Source organism: Plectropomus leopardus, chromosome 16 (genome assembly GCF_026936395.1).
Source record: "Plectropomus leopardus strain MGB_pleo_1.0 chromosome 16, ASM2693639v1, whole genome shotgun sequence".
Lineage (NCBI taxonomy): Eukaryota > Metazoa > Chordata > Actinopteri > Perciformes > Serranidae > Plectropomus > Plectropomus leopardus.
In genome coordinates this window covers 32862892-32878632 of record NC_142191.1, presented here as the reverse complement: position 1 = coordinate 32878632, position 15741 = coordinate 32862892, and the positions used below count along the sequence as shown (strand labels likewise).

At 42.1% G+C, this 15741-nt stretch overlaps 1 protein-coding gene across 1 annotated transcript in view; it reads left to right on the top strand.

Annotated features, from left to right (window-relative positions):
- Positions 1–339: 339 nt before the first annotated feature.
- tnfrsf21 (tumor necrosis factor receptor superfamily, member 21) overlaps positions 340–15741 on the top strand; it is a 63026-nt gene continuing 47624 nt past the window's right edge. Inside the window, exon 1 of the mRNA XM_042503574.2 lies at positions 340–737. Within this exon, the coding sequence (XP_042359508.2) occupies positions 711–737 (27 nt within the window). The 5' untranslated portion in view covers positions 340–710. The remainder of the gene's footprint in view (positions 738–15741) is intronic.

Sequence of the window (15741 nt, the reverse complement as noted above, 5' to 3'; positions counted from 1 at the left end):
AGTAACACTGTAATACACTGACTATAGATAAGTAATCCACTACTCCACTTTAAAACCATACCTTTAATGTGTCACAGCACATGAGGACATGGCGGCTGTGGGTCTGGCCCATAGATGTATTACAGGGAAGTGGTCTGGACAAATCTGGACCGACTTCTTTATAATACATCCATGGTCTGGACCCGGGTTCACCCCTCCATCCCACTCCCTATTGGACAGACTAGGCTCATTAACACACGTGCATTGCTGTCGACGTGCTGTGATTGGCGGAGGCGCGTCGGTATCTCCCGCCCCTCCGTGCCTACGTCACCGCGGCGGTGTCCGTAGCTACGCAGCGCTGGAGGAGATCCGCACTGCTCACTGACAGCCTGGACGGGGCGAGGCAGAGATCCCGGTCCCGGCGTGGTCCTCATCTATCAGCGCTATGGGAATGCGCAACGCGTTGTTTGTGAAACCCGCCCTGATCCCGTACTATCTGAAACCGGTCTACCTGGAGAACCGGACCAGAACTCAGTGCAGCTGAGAGAGTCTCTGCAGCAGAGCCCGGCTCAGCCTCTCTCCTCCAGTCAGCTGAGGAGGAGCAGCAGCAGAAGGAGGAGGAGGAGGAGGAGGAGGCTGAGAAGCATCTAGAGATGACAAGTGTTTCTCCTGCAGACGACTTGGACTCGGACGTGTGCTCGAGCCTCCTGCGTGCTGTGTGAACCGGGACCATGTGTGCCATGTGTTTGTCCGCAGTGGTGAGTAGCTTCCTGCATGTTTTCATCCTCAGGACTCCTCCAGCAGGTTCTCCTTTTAAAGGGACAGTGCATGTTTTTTTTCCCAGGCTTAACTTCAAATCCAGTATTTAAAATATTTTTACAACTTTGACCATTAAATAAACTCCAGAGACTATTTGTCTTTATGTTGGACATCTCAGCAGTGTGTTACTGAGTCCTCTGTGGGTGGACAACAAAAGAGTCTCCAGTGGAAGGATGGAGAAGCAGAGGACTCAGCAGTCTATTGTTTACCCTGAAACAAAAACAACTGGACATGTCAGCCAGGGGACACCAAGCCGTACTCTGTCTGTCTTTACACACACGGCTGGATTTCAGTCAGCAGAAAGACACACACAGGAAATAAAATTAAGACAGTCATACTGCTTTATTAAGCAAGTATAATGACATTGAATCATTTAACCCTTTGAAACTTGGAGCGACATCACTTTTTGGGTCCTGCTTTCAGACACCTTTCACAAGTGTTTAAACCTTTGAATTCTCACAATTGGTGAGATTTATTTCAAAAACATGGAAAAAAGGCAACTCGGTAAGAAATGTTCCACAAATTGCAAGAAAAAAAAGTAGATTTAGAAAATATTTTTTATGAAGCTAAGGAAAGAAGGGAAAATCAAGGGAAAAGCTATATTAATAATAATCATATTTACTTATTTTGAATTACTCACAAACGTTAGTAACAAAACAATTTTTCTTTTATTATTTAAAGATATTTTTTTCATTTCTGTTTTCTTTTCTTTTTGAAAAAAATGTGTTGTTCTTTTTTTAATTATTGTTTTTTGTCTACTGTTTTTAAACCAATATTCAGGTTATGTTCTTAAAATGTATATGAATGTCTTGCTTATTTTTGGGAAATTTCTTATTTTGTAGTTCATTGCCTTTTCACATTTTTGAAAGAATGTATGTCAATTTGTTCAGATTTTAAAGGGTTAAGTGGTAGGATAGAGCTCCCATTATGTTTTAAATAAAAAAAATCTAACTCTGTCATTTATATCAGTTTATTTAGCCAGTATTCATGTATTTATGGCACTCATTACTTTGTGTGTGTGTGTATTTTGTTTTTTTAACTTAATTTTTAAGTAATTTCTTTTTCGTTGTGAATTTACTGAATTTACTTTTTGCCCCACTGAATTAGAAATGTTCATTGCTCATTGCTTCTTCTCATGTTTTTAGAAGAAGTCCATCCATATTACTCAGGTTTTAAATGGTGAAGGCATTTGTTGTCTTCTAAAAGGTCATGTTATCACCCCTATCATCATCACTGAAGGCTCACTCATGGATGTTTTAGTATCTGTATTTATGGAGCCAGACAGGTTTTCCCATGTTCACGGGCTGGAGGTGTTCCTTTTGTTAGGTGATGAATATAGTTGATTCTGTAGCTGCTTGAGCTCACGGTCTCATCCTCATCAGACTGTCAGATGAGGCTCCAGCACTCAGACGCTGCCTTTTTCTCCTCATAGAATACTTAGGTCTGTTGTGTTTGTATGCAGACGAGTCAGAAAAGCGAAGTCATGTGGGGATTATTTTAGCTTAATTAAACAAAAAAGGTTTGTTGAATCTCGTCCACATATTCATTTTTACCAGCCTCTAAGGACTCGGCTTTTTAAAGCTGAACATGTCTGCCAGACTCGAGCTGTGTGTAATATTTCATAACTTCCTAAAATCTCATCAGGATGTACAGTTTATGACCGTATGAGTATGCTTCGCCAACCCCCACCACCAACGGCAAGTCTGTTACTTACTTTTAGCTTTTCAGACTAATAAATACGCAATAATAACTAGGGCTGTACCCAACTCATCATTATGCCAGTTAAATCAGATTTTGCATTTCAATACGAATATTTGATGATTGCTTTTGTTTTCCATGTAATGTTTGAAATTCTGAACGGGCTCAGCAGGACAGTGGCATCCATGTAATATAACAACAGCACAAACAATAGATCGTTAATGTGCAACATTTTTTGCAAACACTAGATATCCAAAGAAAACTAGAGACTGTATTGTATTAAACTGCTGTGAGCTGTAAATGTATCAGGACAGAGCAGAAGGTCTCTCCTCGCTTCTCCTCTGTGATGCTGCCTGCATGTCCATAGCAGCTTGTACCAAAAAGTAGTGTGAAAGTGAAGAGCACTCTGCAGCAAAATCTGGGGACCAAAGCGTCCCCTGAAATATACTGCAAAGCACACTGACTTGCAAAAAAAAACCAACTGCTTGACTTGAAGCAATCTGAGGCAGCTGATGGGTCTCCAACTGATGGTTTGAATCTCTGATCATCAAGCGGCAGTCCTAATAAAACTCACAAGAAAGTAATATTCTCACACCCATTTGCCTATTAAACAGAGAAATACAACTGTACATCTTTTGAATTCAGCTTTGTCAGGGTCACACAAAGCTGATGAGGCTTAATTGCCTTGTTAACAGGTCATATAAAAAGCACTTCATTCAGACTCCACAAAACAATATAAAACTCACCGAAACTGTCTGGGCTACTCTTGTTATCAATTTAGTTAGTAAGTCCACTGTTCCAACAATAACCAATAGCTCTGGTTTGGTCCGAATAAAGCCTGAATTCAGGAAGTTAGATGTAAAAAACCTGCTGTTATTCCTTACAGTCTCTCTCTGCACGCTGGCCGCCAGCTGTCTACAGTCCTGTAACTGTAGTCACTGTGTCTTTCAGCTCAGCTGCCTGTTCCACCAGTAGAGACGGGTGACAGAGCTCTGGTGGTACGTGCTGTGATACAATGATTTTAATAGAAAGAGTGCCTGGAGTCATAGCATGATTCAAACATAAGAAGTGGCATGCTCACTCAAAAATCCTTTAGAGTATTCTGGGTGTCAACTCAAAAATCACAATAGTAAAAAGAAGTCGTCAGCACTCACCAACAAGCATTTAATACTGTTAATTGATACACAGCAGCAGGCGTTTCAGTCCTAAGCTTTCTTCAGTGTTACCAATTCATAACATACCTTAAGGACTTCTAAATACCCCGGTATTCCTAAAATCCTAGAAATATCCTGAAATCCTAAAAATGCCCTAAGATCATAGAAATGTCCTAAAATATGAGAAACATCCTGAAATTCAAGAAATGTTCTGAAATCCTACAAATGTCCTGAAATCCAAGAAATCTCCAAAAATCATAGAAATGTCCTAAAATGCTAGCAATGTTCTCAAATCCAAGAAATGTGCTCAAATCTGAGAAATGTCCTAAAATCCAAGAAACATCCTGAAATCCAAGAAACGTCCGGAAATCCTAGAAATGTCCTTAGATCCTAGCCCTAGCCTATGATCACATGTATCTCTCCTGTCACTTTGCATATATCCATATATACTTTAGGAGAATCTGTCCGAACCATAAAACCAAGACTACAGAAAGCGATGTGTGTAGGTTGTGTTTTCACAAAGTGGAGCTGAGTACTTCCTGCTGCTCTCTGCTTCAGTCATTAGCAGTGAACTCAAATATCATCTCTGGCTATTGTCAGGGAAAAATTCAGCCTCGCCGAGTCCAAACAGAGTCTCTCTCTGTGAGCTGAAACGAGCTGCGACCGCAGAGCAGGACGACACGAGGACACACAGCAACAGGTGCTGCTGTGCCACCAGCTCCAAGGCTCAACATGTGTGTGTGTGTGTGTGTGTGTGTGTGTGCGTGTGCATCTACCAGTGTGTGTGAGTGTGTTTATGGTGGGCCCTTCTTTAATTGGAGAGTAATTACAGCTTAATGTCTTCTGCCACACACACACACAAACATCCCACCCACAGCCAAATGTTTGTATGCACCACCTCATTATGTAACACACGTGGTCCAACACACACACACACACACACACACACACACACACACACACACACACACACACACACACACACACAAACACACACGCATACACACACCGCCCATAACAGTAGCCTGATTGTTCCCTGCCGTGACGCAGCGTGTCCACTTCATTAATTTTTCCTGAAAAAATGCGACATTTCTAACAGAAAGTCAGCGCCGAGCTGTGTGAGAGTCCTCATTCCACTTTCTGCTTTATGGTGAAGTTTGTTGCTGCTCATCACACGTCTTGTCACAGGATGAGATCAGTGTGTGCGGCTGTGCTGCAATGTCTTGCACACGCACAGCTCTCTCCTGGGTGCTGACAGGCTGCATGAGGTGACATGCAGCCTGTGTGCACGTTAACTGCTTATTTTGGGATGTTGTGAAGAAATGTGAAGACACTCAGATGTGCTGTGGTGTGTTATTCAGATCGAGTTTCAGGTGGGTGGGCTCATTGGCCCTCTGTGCTGCAGTCAACAGGATTCAGGGACAGAATCTTTATGCTTCATGCCCAGTTCTAAGGCAGCAGGTGAAAGTGCTGCTTATGTTATAAAATCAATCACACTGTTGCTTTATGTCAGGGATACGCAACTTGCTTTGCTTTGGCACAACTTTTGCCAAATAACAAGGCCAGAGGCCAGTCGCAGCAGCCGCATACATGTTTAGGACATTCCTAGGATTTTAGGACATTTTTAAGATGTTTGGAAGTTTTTAGGACTTTGGATGTTTGGAGGATTTTAGGTAATATCTAGGAATCTAAAACATTTCGAGGATTTTACAATGTTTCTCCAGTTTTAGGACGTTACTAGGATTTTGGGACATTTCTACGATTATAGGTTAGTTCTAGGAGTTTAGGATGTTTCTAGGATTAAAGAAAATTTCAAAGCTCTAATTTAATTTAAAAGCTCTATTTTGCTGTTGTATGCACTCTGGCATCTTGTGTATACTAAAAGCACAAAATAAATTTCCAGTATGAATCACTTTATTTTAATTGTGAATTAGAAAATGATTGGGGGGGCACCCAGCAACTTCCCTGGGGCCAGATTTGATCTGCAGACTCTAAGTAGAGTATCACTGCTTTATATAACTTCATATACCAGTGGTACAGAGAGGGTCAACAGGATGGTCGCTGTTGACACAAACAGGTGGCACTGTTCCTCACAACAGCAGGTAGCAGAAAGGATGACTAGACAGAAATAGCCATGAATCAGCAGTTTTGATGAGAGCATGCACAACAGCATTTACCCATTTAGCATTTCTTGTAGAGTCTTTAGAAAGGTTTGTTAAAACTTTGAACAGATAAGCAGTTTTCTCTGTGTTAGAGGAAGGGTTTGTGGGAAACTTGGTTTTATTTTACAAAGAATCAGCAACCCTAACTGAGGCAGCAACCGGCCCGGCTGGATGCTAAAACAAAAGTATGTCAGAGGGCTACAGATTAACAGAAAGGAATTGTCACAATATAAGCAGCAAAGGCAGAGAAAGGCTATCTCACTTTTAGTCCCTCATATGTATCAAGCTCCATCAACTTTGAATCCTACATGTTTATGCCTCTGCGGTGCTGATATGTGGCCAGAGGCATAAGGTTCATAATCAGTTTGTCCGTCCGTCCAATTCATGTGAAAGCCTTTTTTTCAAGAACACCTCGAGGAATTGCTTCATATTTGGCTAAAACATCAACTTGGACTCAACAATGACCTGATTAGATTTTTGTAGTCAAAGGTCAAGGTCAGAGGTCATCTCAAGAGGACTTTGAGGGATTTAAGGACATTTGTAGGATTTCAAGACATTTCTAAATATTTAGAACCTTTTGAGGATTTAAAGACATATTTAAGATTTAAGAACATGTTTAGGATTTTAAGACGTTTTGCGACGTTACTAGGATTTTAGAGCATTTCTAGGAATTTAGGATGTTACTAGCATTTTCTAAAGAACACCTTGAGGGAATTGCCTTAGATTTGGCAAAAAACATCAACTTGGACTCAACAATGACTTGATTAGATTTGGGTGGTCAAAGGTCAAGGTCACTGTGACCTTGCATCAATCTCATTCTTGTTCACACAATACCTCAAGAGAGACTTTTGGGAGTTTCCTCAAATTTGGCAAGCATCCACTTGGACTCGTGGATGAACTGATTAGAATTTGATGGTCAGAGGTCAAGGTCACCATGACCTTGCATTTGTTCCATTCTTTTGAACTTAATATCTCAAGAACAACTTGAGAGATTTTCAGATTTGGTAAAAATGTGCAGTTGGGAATGTTTGTCTGGAATTGAGGGGTGGGGGAAAAAATGATACAGCACAGTATTGCAATGTTGTATCACTACAAAGACAGCAAGTATTGATTTTTTTTTGATGTACTGTATAAAGTTAAAATCACAATTATACTGTATCACGACTTCACTATCACGATAATATTGCATTGTGGGGCCTCTGGTGATTCCCACTTATCTGGATTGGTCTCTAATTGTCCAGATATGTACTTTTAATTTTGGGGTGAACTGTCCTTTTAAAGAGGTGCATTATTTGAGCCATGTTATTTTGATTGACAAGTGTCAGTTTGTCACTTCACCTCAACTCTAACCATGCTACACTCATCCACTGTTGCCAACTCCTCTGTAAGGGAAGTTGTAAGCTGTACACGTGTGATTCATTTGCAGGGCCGGCAGCTCTCACTTAGAGCGGTCTCGAAGTCCGCCGCAGGTTGGGACAGTGGGGCTGCTGGTCTGACTGGCTGCATGAGTGCTGTGTGAGTGGAGATGAGGAGGAGACGGCAGCCGCCCTCGCTGTACTCTGCTTTAGTGAGCTTGGTTGTAATGTGAAATGCGGAGTGGGATGTGTTAGATGCTTTTTGCTGAAGCTTTGTCAATACAAGTCGCTAGATTTGCTTTGTCGACACAATCGTTCCCCAAATGACCAGAAAAAAGTCACCAGATTTGTCGCTGGCCGCTTTTTACAAATTAAGTCACCAAGGGGGTTTTGAAAGTCGCAAGATATAGCGACAAAGTCGCCAAGTTGACAACACTGCACTCATCATTTCCTCAAATTTAAATATTTTGGTCAAAAGAAAAGACAGTCAAATAATAAAAACAGGAGTCATATCATATCCCTGGACATCATAGATGTTTTTGTGTAATCGCCACGTGAGACATCGGCTGCTTACTGTAATTCTCCTAAGATACTGCATCAATAATGCATAAAGTTAAAAACGCTCCAGGCAGAACATGTACAGAACACAGAGAGGAGAGACACAGTGTTGCATACTACATGTGTTAAACACACCTGTGTAAACACTCATTCACTGCTGTGTTAATGCATTCCTCTATAACTGTCACAGCAGTCAAAACCAACACATCTGATGAATAATGTGTGCAGCCATGTCCCATCACATGCCAAACATGTGCAGACGGCTGCCTGCTCACGTTCACAAACAAGGAAGTGATACGGGGTTCAGGTTTAGTCGCCTGTCACCTAAAAAAAGATCTGAGCTCCCGCTGTGGTGCCTGCAGCGGCATGGGTCCTGGGCGTGTCCTGTGGACGGAGCTGCTGCTGGGGGTAAAGTTACAGCATGCTCTGCCTGTCAGCCAGCAGGCAGGGAGGCACAGAGTCAGAGTGGTGAAGTGTTTGTTTCTGGGTGTGTGTGTATTGTGGGTTTGTGTGCCTAATGGGAACTGGCTCTGCAGTGGTGCAGTGATGCCACAGCGTTGCCTCTCTGATGTGAACAGGAGCTGGCTGACTGATGGATACACCCTCAGATCTCTCCCTCCACCCTGCGCTCTGTCCGTCACTCTGTCAGTGAGTCACTGAGGCATCAGCTCAACACTGCCCCGCCATTCCTTCCACACCGCCCACCTACACATTAAACCCCAGGATGTCGGTTTTAACTGCTAACTAACTAGTTAATTTCAACGCATTCTCATCTCAGGCTGTCACATGTTGCTGCTTTGCAGTGGACATCCACGTCTACAAATTATGCTTTAGTAGGGCTGGGCAATAAGGCTTTAAACTAATATCACAATATTTTTAGGCTATATCGCGAAACACGATATATATCAATATTTTGAAATCTAAATGAACTAAATGAACTACAGTTACAATTAAAGTAGCTGTTGCCATAGAATAAAGTTACATAAACTACTGTTTAATAAAGTTTAATAAAATACTGTCATTTCTGTAACCGCTTGTCCTCGTGAGGGTCGCGGGGGGGCTGGAGCCAATCGGTCATCGGGCGGAAGGCGGGGTACACCCTGGACAGTTCGCCAGACTATCGCAGGGCCGACACATATAGACAGACAACCATACAACATCATACACACTCACAGTCACACCTAAGGGCAATTTAGAGTCATCAATTAACCTGAGCTGCATGTCTTTGGACTGTGGGAGGAAGCCAGAGACCCCGGAGAGAACCCACGCAGACACGATTTAACTAAATCAAAGTGGAACTCAAGGTGCTTTATTTTGTAGGACTGGGCTTGTCTCAGGTAGGTTGTTGATGATTTTGCTGTGGACTTGAAGCTAGAAAGTTGGTGTTAGCATTAGCAGAAAGTTAAACTGTAACAGTGGTGTGAGGATTCATCCACTGCGAGCTGGAAACAAACTAACAGCTCTTCAGTTCTTAGACTGCAAAGATTTGCAAGTCATATGTGGTCCGTGGTCGTAAAATGTAACTAAAACGTTAAGGTCCGAAGCTCTGCAAAAGCCCTGCTGTGTGTGTGTCTATGAGAGGCAGAGAGCCATAGGAGAGAGAGGGAAAACTGAAACACCGCTGTCAGTGTCCTGTGATAAATCCCCACGTACAGTATCGTTTTCCAGCCCTCCATGTTTGTATGTTTTGGTGCCCTGCGTTGTGTAGCCGTTCAGCCATGCACAGCGTTATCAGATGACGGAAACAAATAAATGAGGTATCCTAGGTATCTAGGTATCCTATGTCTACTTGTTATGTTCCAGGATGCATGTTACTGTGATGTTACATGGTGGGATGATGCTGCACGTGGTTAACATTTGCACATGGCAACCAAATCCAGGACATCAACAAACGTCACATTTAGAGCATGAGGGTCTGGGGTTTGTCTGACCCATCCACCGCCCTATAGGCACTCTCACGTAATTTATACTACATCATTACTGGCAGTGTTTTAGCCTGACGTGATCTTACCACATTTCATGTGGGTGCAACAGGTTCCGTCTGGCTGTCTGCCAGTGTAAAATAACACTGTGATAAGTTGTGTCTGGCTGCAAGAAATGGCAGCCGTATTCTCAGCTGACACCTTCCAGTAGTGTTTCATACGCCCGTGAAAGGTGGCTTTTGCCGTTATGATCTCAAAGCAAAAGCACCATCAAAGAGGCCATATTTATGCATATGTAAAGTAAAAAGTACTGGAGATTGTGTTGCACCACAGCTTCTCATAAATACATCCATACTAAACGACTGGTTCAATGGGAGATTCTCTTTTCTGCTGTGGTGGCATCAAAAGGGATGGAGAGATTTTCACGACTTCAGGAATCACGACTGTTGAATGGTTAGAAAGGACCGCAGTGCATAGGGAGCTGGACAGAGCAATGTGGGAGAACAGAGGGAGAGATCAGTTCCTGTCCCATCACCGCGTGTCTGGCCGTGTGATTGGCTGTTGGGCCTGTGCACCAGGCACATGATGTAGTTTATAGGCAGTGCGGCAAGACAGAGAGATGAAGTTGGCATAATAAGACGAAGGCTGGCAACGCTGAGACTGAAATTGATTCATGCTTTGCTGAGTTGCAGAGCTGGCTCTGTGGAGAGGCTGTCTAGTGTCTGTGTGTGTGTGACAGCGTGCGTGCAAGCAGGGATATACTTCTTCTTCTGATTTTTGGGTCTTTCTTTACATTTGATTTTCCTGATGGCTGCATGGACAGCAGGCTGGTTGCTTGTGTCTGATTAGGAAAAAGAGGTATTTTAGAGTTCGTCAAGATACAGGCACACACAATGACAAAATGTGAGCCTCTAAAGCACTTTGCTGCTGTAAGCTCACTGTGCTCTGTCTCTGACATGTTGAACAGCAGCCGGTGCAGTAATTATCCTCATTGGCTTAAAACTATGGCTGCAGATTGAGCTGGGCTGTCGCAGGTCAGTCTGATCCCTGAAGAGCCACACACACACACACACACACACACACACACACACACACACACACACACACACACACACACACACACACACAGACACACAAGGTGTGTGTTGTGTCAGTCACCTTCCCTCTGGCTGTTCTTTCTTCTGTTAGCTTCAAATATTATAATGGTATGTTATTGTGGAGGGTATAGAGAATTCATACTCAACTTAAGGCCAGTGAGCAAAATCTGGCCCCTGATATGGTGCTTGGCCTTCCAACCATTTTCTAATTCGTGATAAAAATAAAGTAATTTACACTGGGAAATGTGTGCTTAAAGTACACATAAGGTGCCAGAGTGCATAAAACAGCATCAAAATAAAGCTTGTTTATAAAAACAGTGGCCAGTGGTGGATCCCTAGAAAATTCAAGAAATGTCCAAATAAATCCTAGAAACATCCTAAAATAGTAGAAATGTCCCAAAAACTCTAGAAATGTCTTAAAGTGTTGGGGGAGGCATACAACAGTGAGGTGGTAATTCTGTCGAGTATACAGACAGGAGAGTGTAGTCAAGTCAGGTCAAGTCAATTTGTCATATTAAGTCCATTATCACAAATCAGCAGCATACGACATCTCTCTGTCCTTTGACCCTCCCTTAATTAAAGTCTGTGTAAAGGGAATTCAGAGATTTGTTTCAAAACACATTCTAAATGTTGGAAACTGATTGTTGAAAACATGTTACAAGACTCTTAACTTAATGTACTGAATTGTGGAGTTAGACGGTTTTTTTTTACCATTTTCCCATTTTAAGATTTTTTGGGCGGGCCTAAAACCATACCAGCCAACCACTCGATGATGCACTGGAGCTATACTCAGCATTACCCCTCCCCTGAAAATGTAGCAGTATAAAAACGAGAAGCATCATTAGCACAGTCCTGCGATTGGGTGTGGCCTCTGCTCCTCCAGCGGACACACCCCGAGTAGAGTACAGAGTTTCAGATCAGAGAATAATGTGCATTTTTTCATGATTTTGAGACCTTCTTTTACATACTTGGTGATTTTTTTTTTGGTCATTCAAATTTGGTCAGGTGTTTAATAACACATCTTTAACATTTTTTCATGATTTTGAGACCTTCTTTTACATACTTGGTGATTTTTTTTTTGGTCATTCAAATTTGGTCAGGTGTTTAATAACACATCTTTAACATTTTTTCATGATTTTGAGACCTTCTTTTACATACTTGGTGATTTTTTTTTTTGGTCATTCAAATTTGGTCAGGTGTTTAATAACACATCTTTAACATATTTTAATTATCACTTTACCTGGACTGTAAGAAAAAAACTCCATCCAAAAAACCCTATAATGGGGAAAAAATGGTAGAACCTTGGAGCGCTCTTCTCCAAGGTTCTACCATTTTTTCCCTGAGGGGAAAACCACAAACCAGGTACAGCCAAAGGCAGGATCACAGCATCAGCACAACCATAACCATGATCGAGGTGCAGCCATATATCAGGGAAATCTACGAAATGAGGGAGCATAAATGCTCAGGAGAAGAAGCCGAGTTAGCGTTATGCAGCGATAGGACATGAGTGTTTGCAGATTAAGAGAGAGAGAGAAGGAGAGAGGGGCTCAGTGTATCAAGTCCCCCGGCAGACTAAACCTAAACCTACCCAGCCTAACTATGGGCTGGTCCAAGGTGAGCCTGAGCCAGCCCTAACTATATGCTTTATCAAAAAGGAATGTCTTAAGTCTACCCTTAAAAGTGGAGACGGTGTCTGCCTCCCTGACCGAAATCTGAAGATGTTTCCACAAAAAAGGAACGTCATAGCTGAGGGCTCTGGCTCCAATCCTACTTTTGGAGACTTTAGGAACCACAAATAACCCAACCAAGTGTATCTATCTTCTGACCATGGCATGAAAGCAAAAACACATATTGCCCTAAATGTTTTCCTTTACCTTTAAACTCTCTTCAGTTATTATACTGACCTCCCTGTTTGCACTCCTCTGTGTGTGATGAATGTTTTCTCCACATTCCCACCCTATTGGCTTCTTTTCAGAAGATATTTGACATGTCACAGCAGGAAAAGCACGTGTAAATAAAAAAAAATTCTGCTTCAGTCGGAGCTTGCTGTACACATAGCCTATGTACAGTATTATGTATCCATGACTTTGCAGATGCAGAAGGATGTTCTAATGCTTTCGGATGAGCAATATATGAATCATGCAGTTTTCCATGACAGTGTTTACTAAAGAGTTATCAAGCTCCTTGTGTTGACTCTCAGGAGATTCTTGGTATTTTTTAATGAGCCTATTTCCCCAGACAAAAACAAAATCTGCACTACGGGAACCAGCATAAAAAGCATGAGCATCCATACTAAGTCTCCGCAAAGTTCCTGTTTAATACAAGCATGCCTTCTCTTCCACAACCTCACATAAAATACAGAGTGATACACCGCAATTATGCTAATGTCGAGCGCATGCTGTTTCAATAATAAAACTCTGCAAACAAGCAGAGAGAGCCACGGGGGGAGCATCCATTGTCCTGTAACAAGCAGAACGTTCCCATTTACTGCTGCGTGCGTCTTACTCTGAGCGCTGATGTGAATGAATGAATTGATGTTACTGACGCAACCCAGTTATGAGCGGCACGTCGAGAACATGCTCGGATGTTTATGGATGAGGTTCTGGGAACAAACACAAAGAGGCGAATGGGTGGCGCGGTGAAAGGGCAACTGAGTGGAGAAAGAATGGACTGCTTTATTCTTAAAAGCAGTCCATTCAAAAGTCCACACTAATCATAAAATGATTTTTTCTTTGACTGTTTGAGGGAAGTTTGTGGGAGATGTCTTATTGTGTCCCAATGTGATGTTGGCAAAAACCTCATTGATCACATGTATATTTGTTGTTTTAAGGTGCCCTCTTGGCCAGGTTCCTCTTGGAAAAGAGATTTTAAATCTCAATGAGTCCTTTACCTGGTTAAATAAAAGGATATATATATATATATATATATATATATATAGCCCCAAAACATTGGGTGCCGGGAAGCAAGCTCCCCTACCATTTTCTAATTCACAGTGATTTTCACTGTGATTCACACTGGGAGCTGTTTTTTATTATACTGTACATAGTGTGTCAGAGTGCATAAAACAGCATCAAAATAGAGCTTTTTTTTTTCATTAAAAAAAAGTGCCAGTAGGAGATCCTCCACACCCCACCAACAGAGGTCCTAGCTAAGCCCCTAAAAATTCTAAAAAGTCCTGAAATCATAGAAATGTCCTAAAATCCAAAAAAAGTCCTAAAATCTTACAAATGTCCTAAAGTCCTAGAAATGTCCTAAAATCCCAGAAATGTCCTAAATCATAGAAATGGCCTAAAATCCTACAAATGTCCTATTATCCAAGAAACGTTCTGAAATCCAAGAAATGCCCTGAAATCTGAGAAACATCCTTAAGTTCAAGGAATGTCCTAAAATCCTTGACATGCCCTCAGATGCAAGAAATGTCCTGATTAACTAAATGTCCTAAATTCATACAAATGACCTAAAATCATAAAAAACAATCCCCAAATCCTAGAAATATCACAAGTCCTAGAAACAACCGTGAAATCCAAGAAATGTCCTAAGGTCCCAGATATATCCCCAAATCCTAGAAATGTCCAATTTAAGCTTCAAATCCAAGAAACTTCCTAAGATCCTCGAAATGTTCTGAAATCATTTAAACATCCTGAAATCCTTGAAAGGCGCTTAAATTCTTGAAAGGTCCTAATATCCTAGAAACACCCTAAACTCCTGAAACATTTATGGGTCTGTTGCGACTGGCCCCTGACCTCCGGTCATTTTGCAAAAGTGGCCCCCAAGCAAGGCAGGTTGGGTATCCCTGCTCCAAACTGATGCTTTTGTTCAGTGCTCATCATGGAAGACTAACATTCATGTGCGTCATCAGCAAAATTCTCCCCTCAGTTCATCACTTCAGTCCTACCAGAACTGTTTGTTCTGCATCCACACAAGGGCTGCTAATCTTCATTCACATTTGTTTGAATACACACACTTGGCAGGGAGGAACACACTCTAAACACACATTTTTGCACACAGATCCGTCCATTTCCACCCGTGTTTGAGCTTCTCTCCCACCGTCTGTCGCTCCTCTTTCATCTTGTGTGAGCTCAGCCAATCATCGAGTCAGAAATTGTTGCTGTGACTTGGCTTAGAGACATGGCAGAGGACACGGCAGACCTTGAAGTGCATAGGTGACAGGGAGGGAGGTGCCAGGGTGGTTATGAAGGAAAGAGGAGGGTTCATCTTCTCTGTGTTAGAAGGAGGCTGAGCTTTTGGGGAGCAGCACGGGTTATAGAGGGGGTGGTGTGGTGAAGTTCTGAGACAGAATGAAATAGCTCTCCCCTTTTGCTTGTGTCTGTATTTAAAGTAGAGCATTGAAGAGCGCTGTGCTCTGTGCTCCTATTGGTCAATATTGATCATGAGACAAAAAACTATGGTCTGTCAATATGGGACGATACACAGGATCGAAAGAGACATTGTCCCATTTTCCTTCCTGTCATCACATGACTGTTGGGCTGGGCCATTTCGATTTGGAAAAGTAATTTGATTGTGAATAACACTGCCATTCCAATTTAGTATTGTAATTTTTTATGCATCCGTGCCAGTGATGGCTAAATCTGCGAGCGTTATGTTTCCTAGTTTGCTGTCCGTCCCAACTGGCTCACTCATGATGCAGCAGGAGCTAAAAGAGCTGTTATTGCATCACATAACTCTTCAAAAGATGAGTGGATCATCCAGAAGTTTTGATCCAAATTCCTCTATAAAATCATGGACTATCACCTCCCAGAAATCCCTCGCACATAGCCGCTCCCACATATAAGGGGCTCGCCTTGGGTTGAAAATAATGACAGCTAGTGCGGTGGCTGTAATAGAAATAAAGCTACTAATGTTTTGAACATCCGTCGCCATGCTTCTTTGAATGTTATCACCAGAGGAGAAGTTGCAGAACATCACTCAGTGGAAACACAGTCATCTTGTGACTGTGTTTTATCGACATTTAGAAAATACTGCTTAAGTTTTGCGCA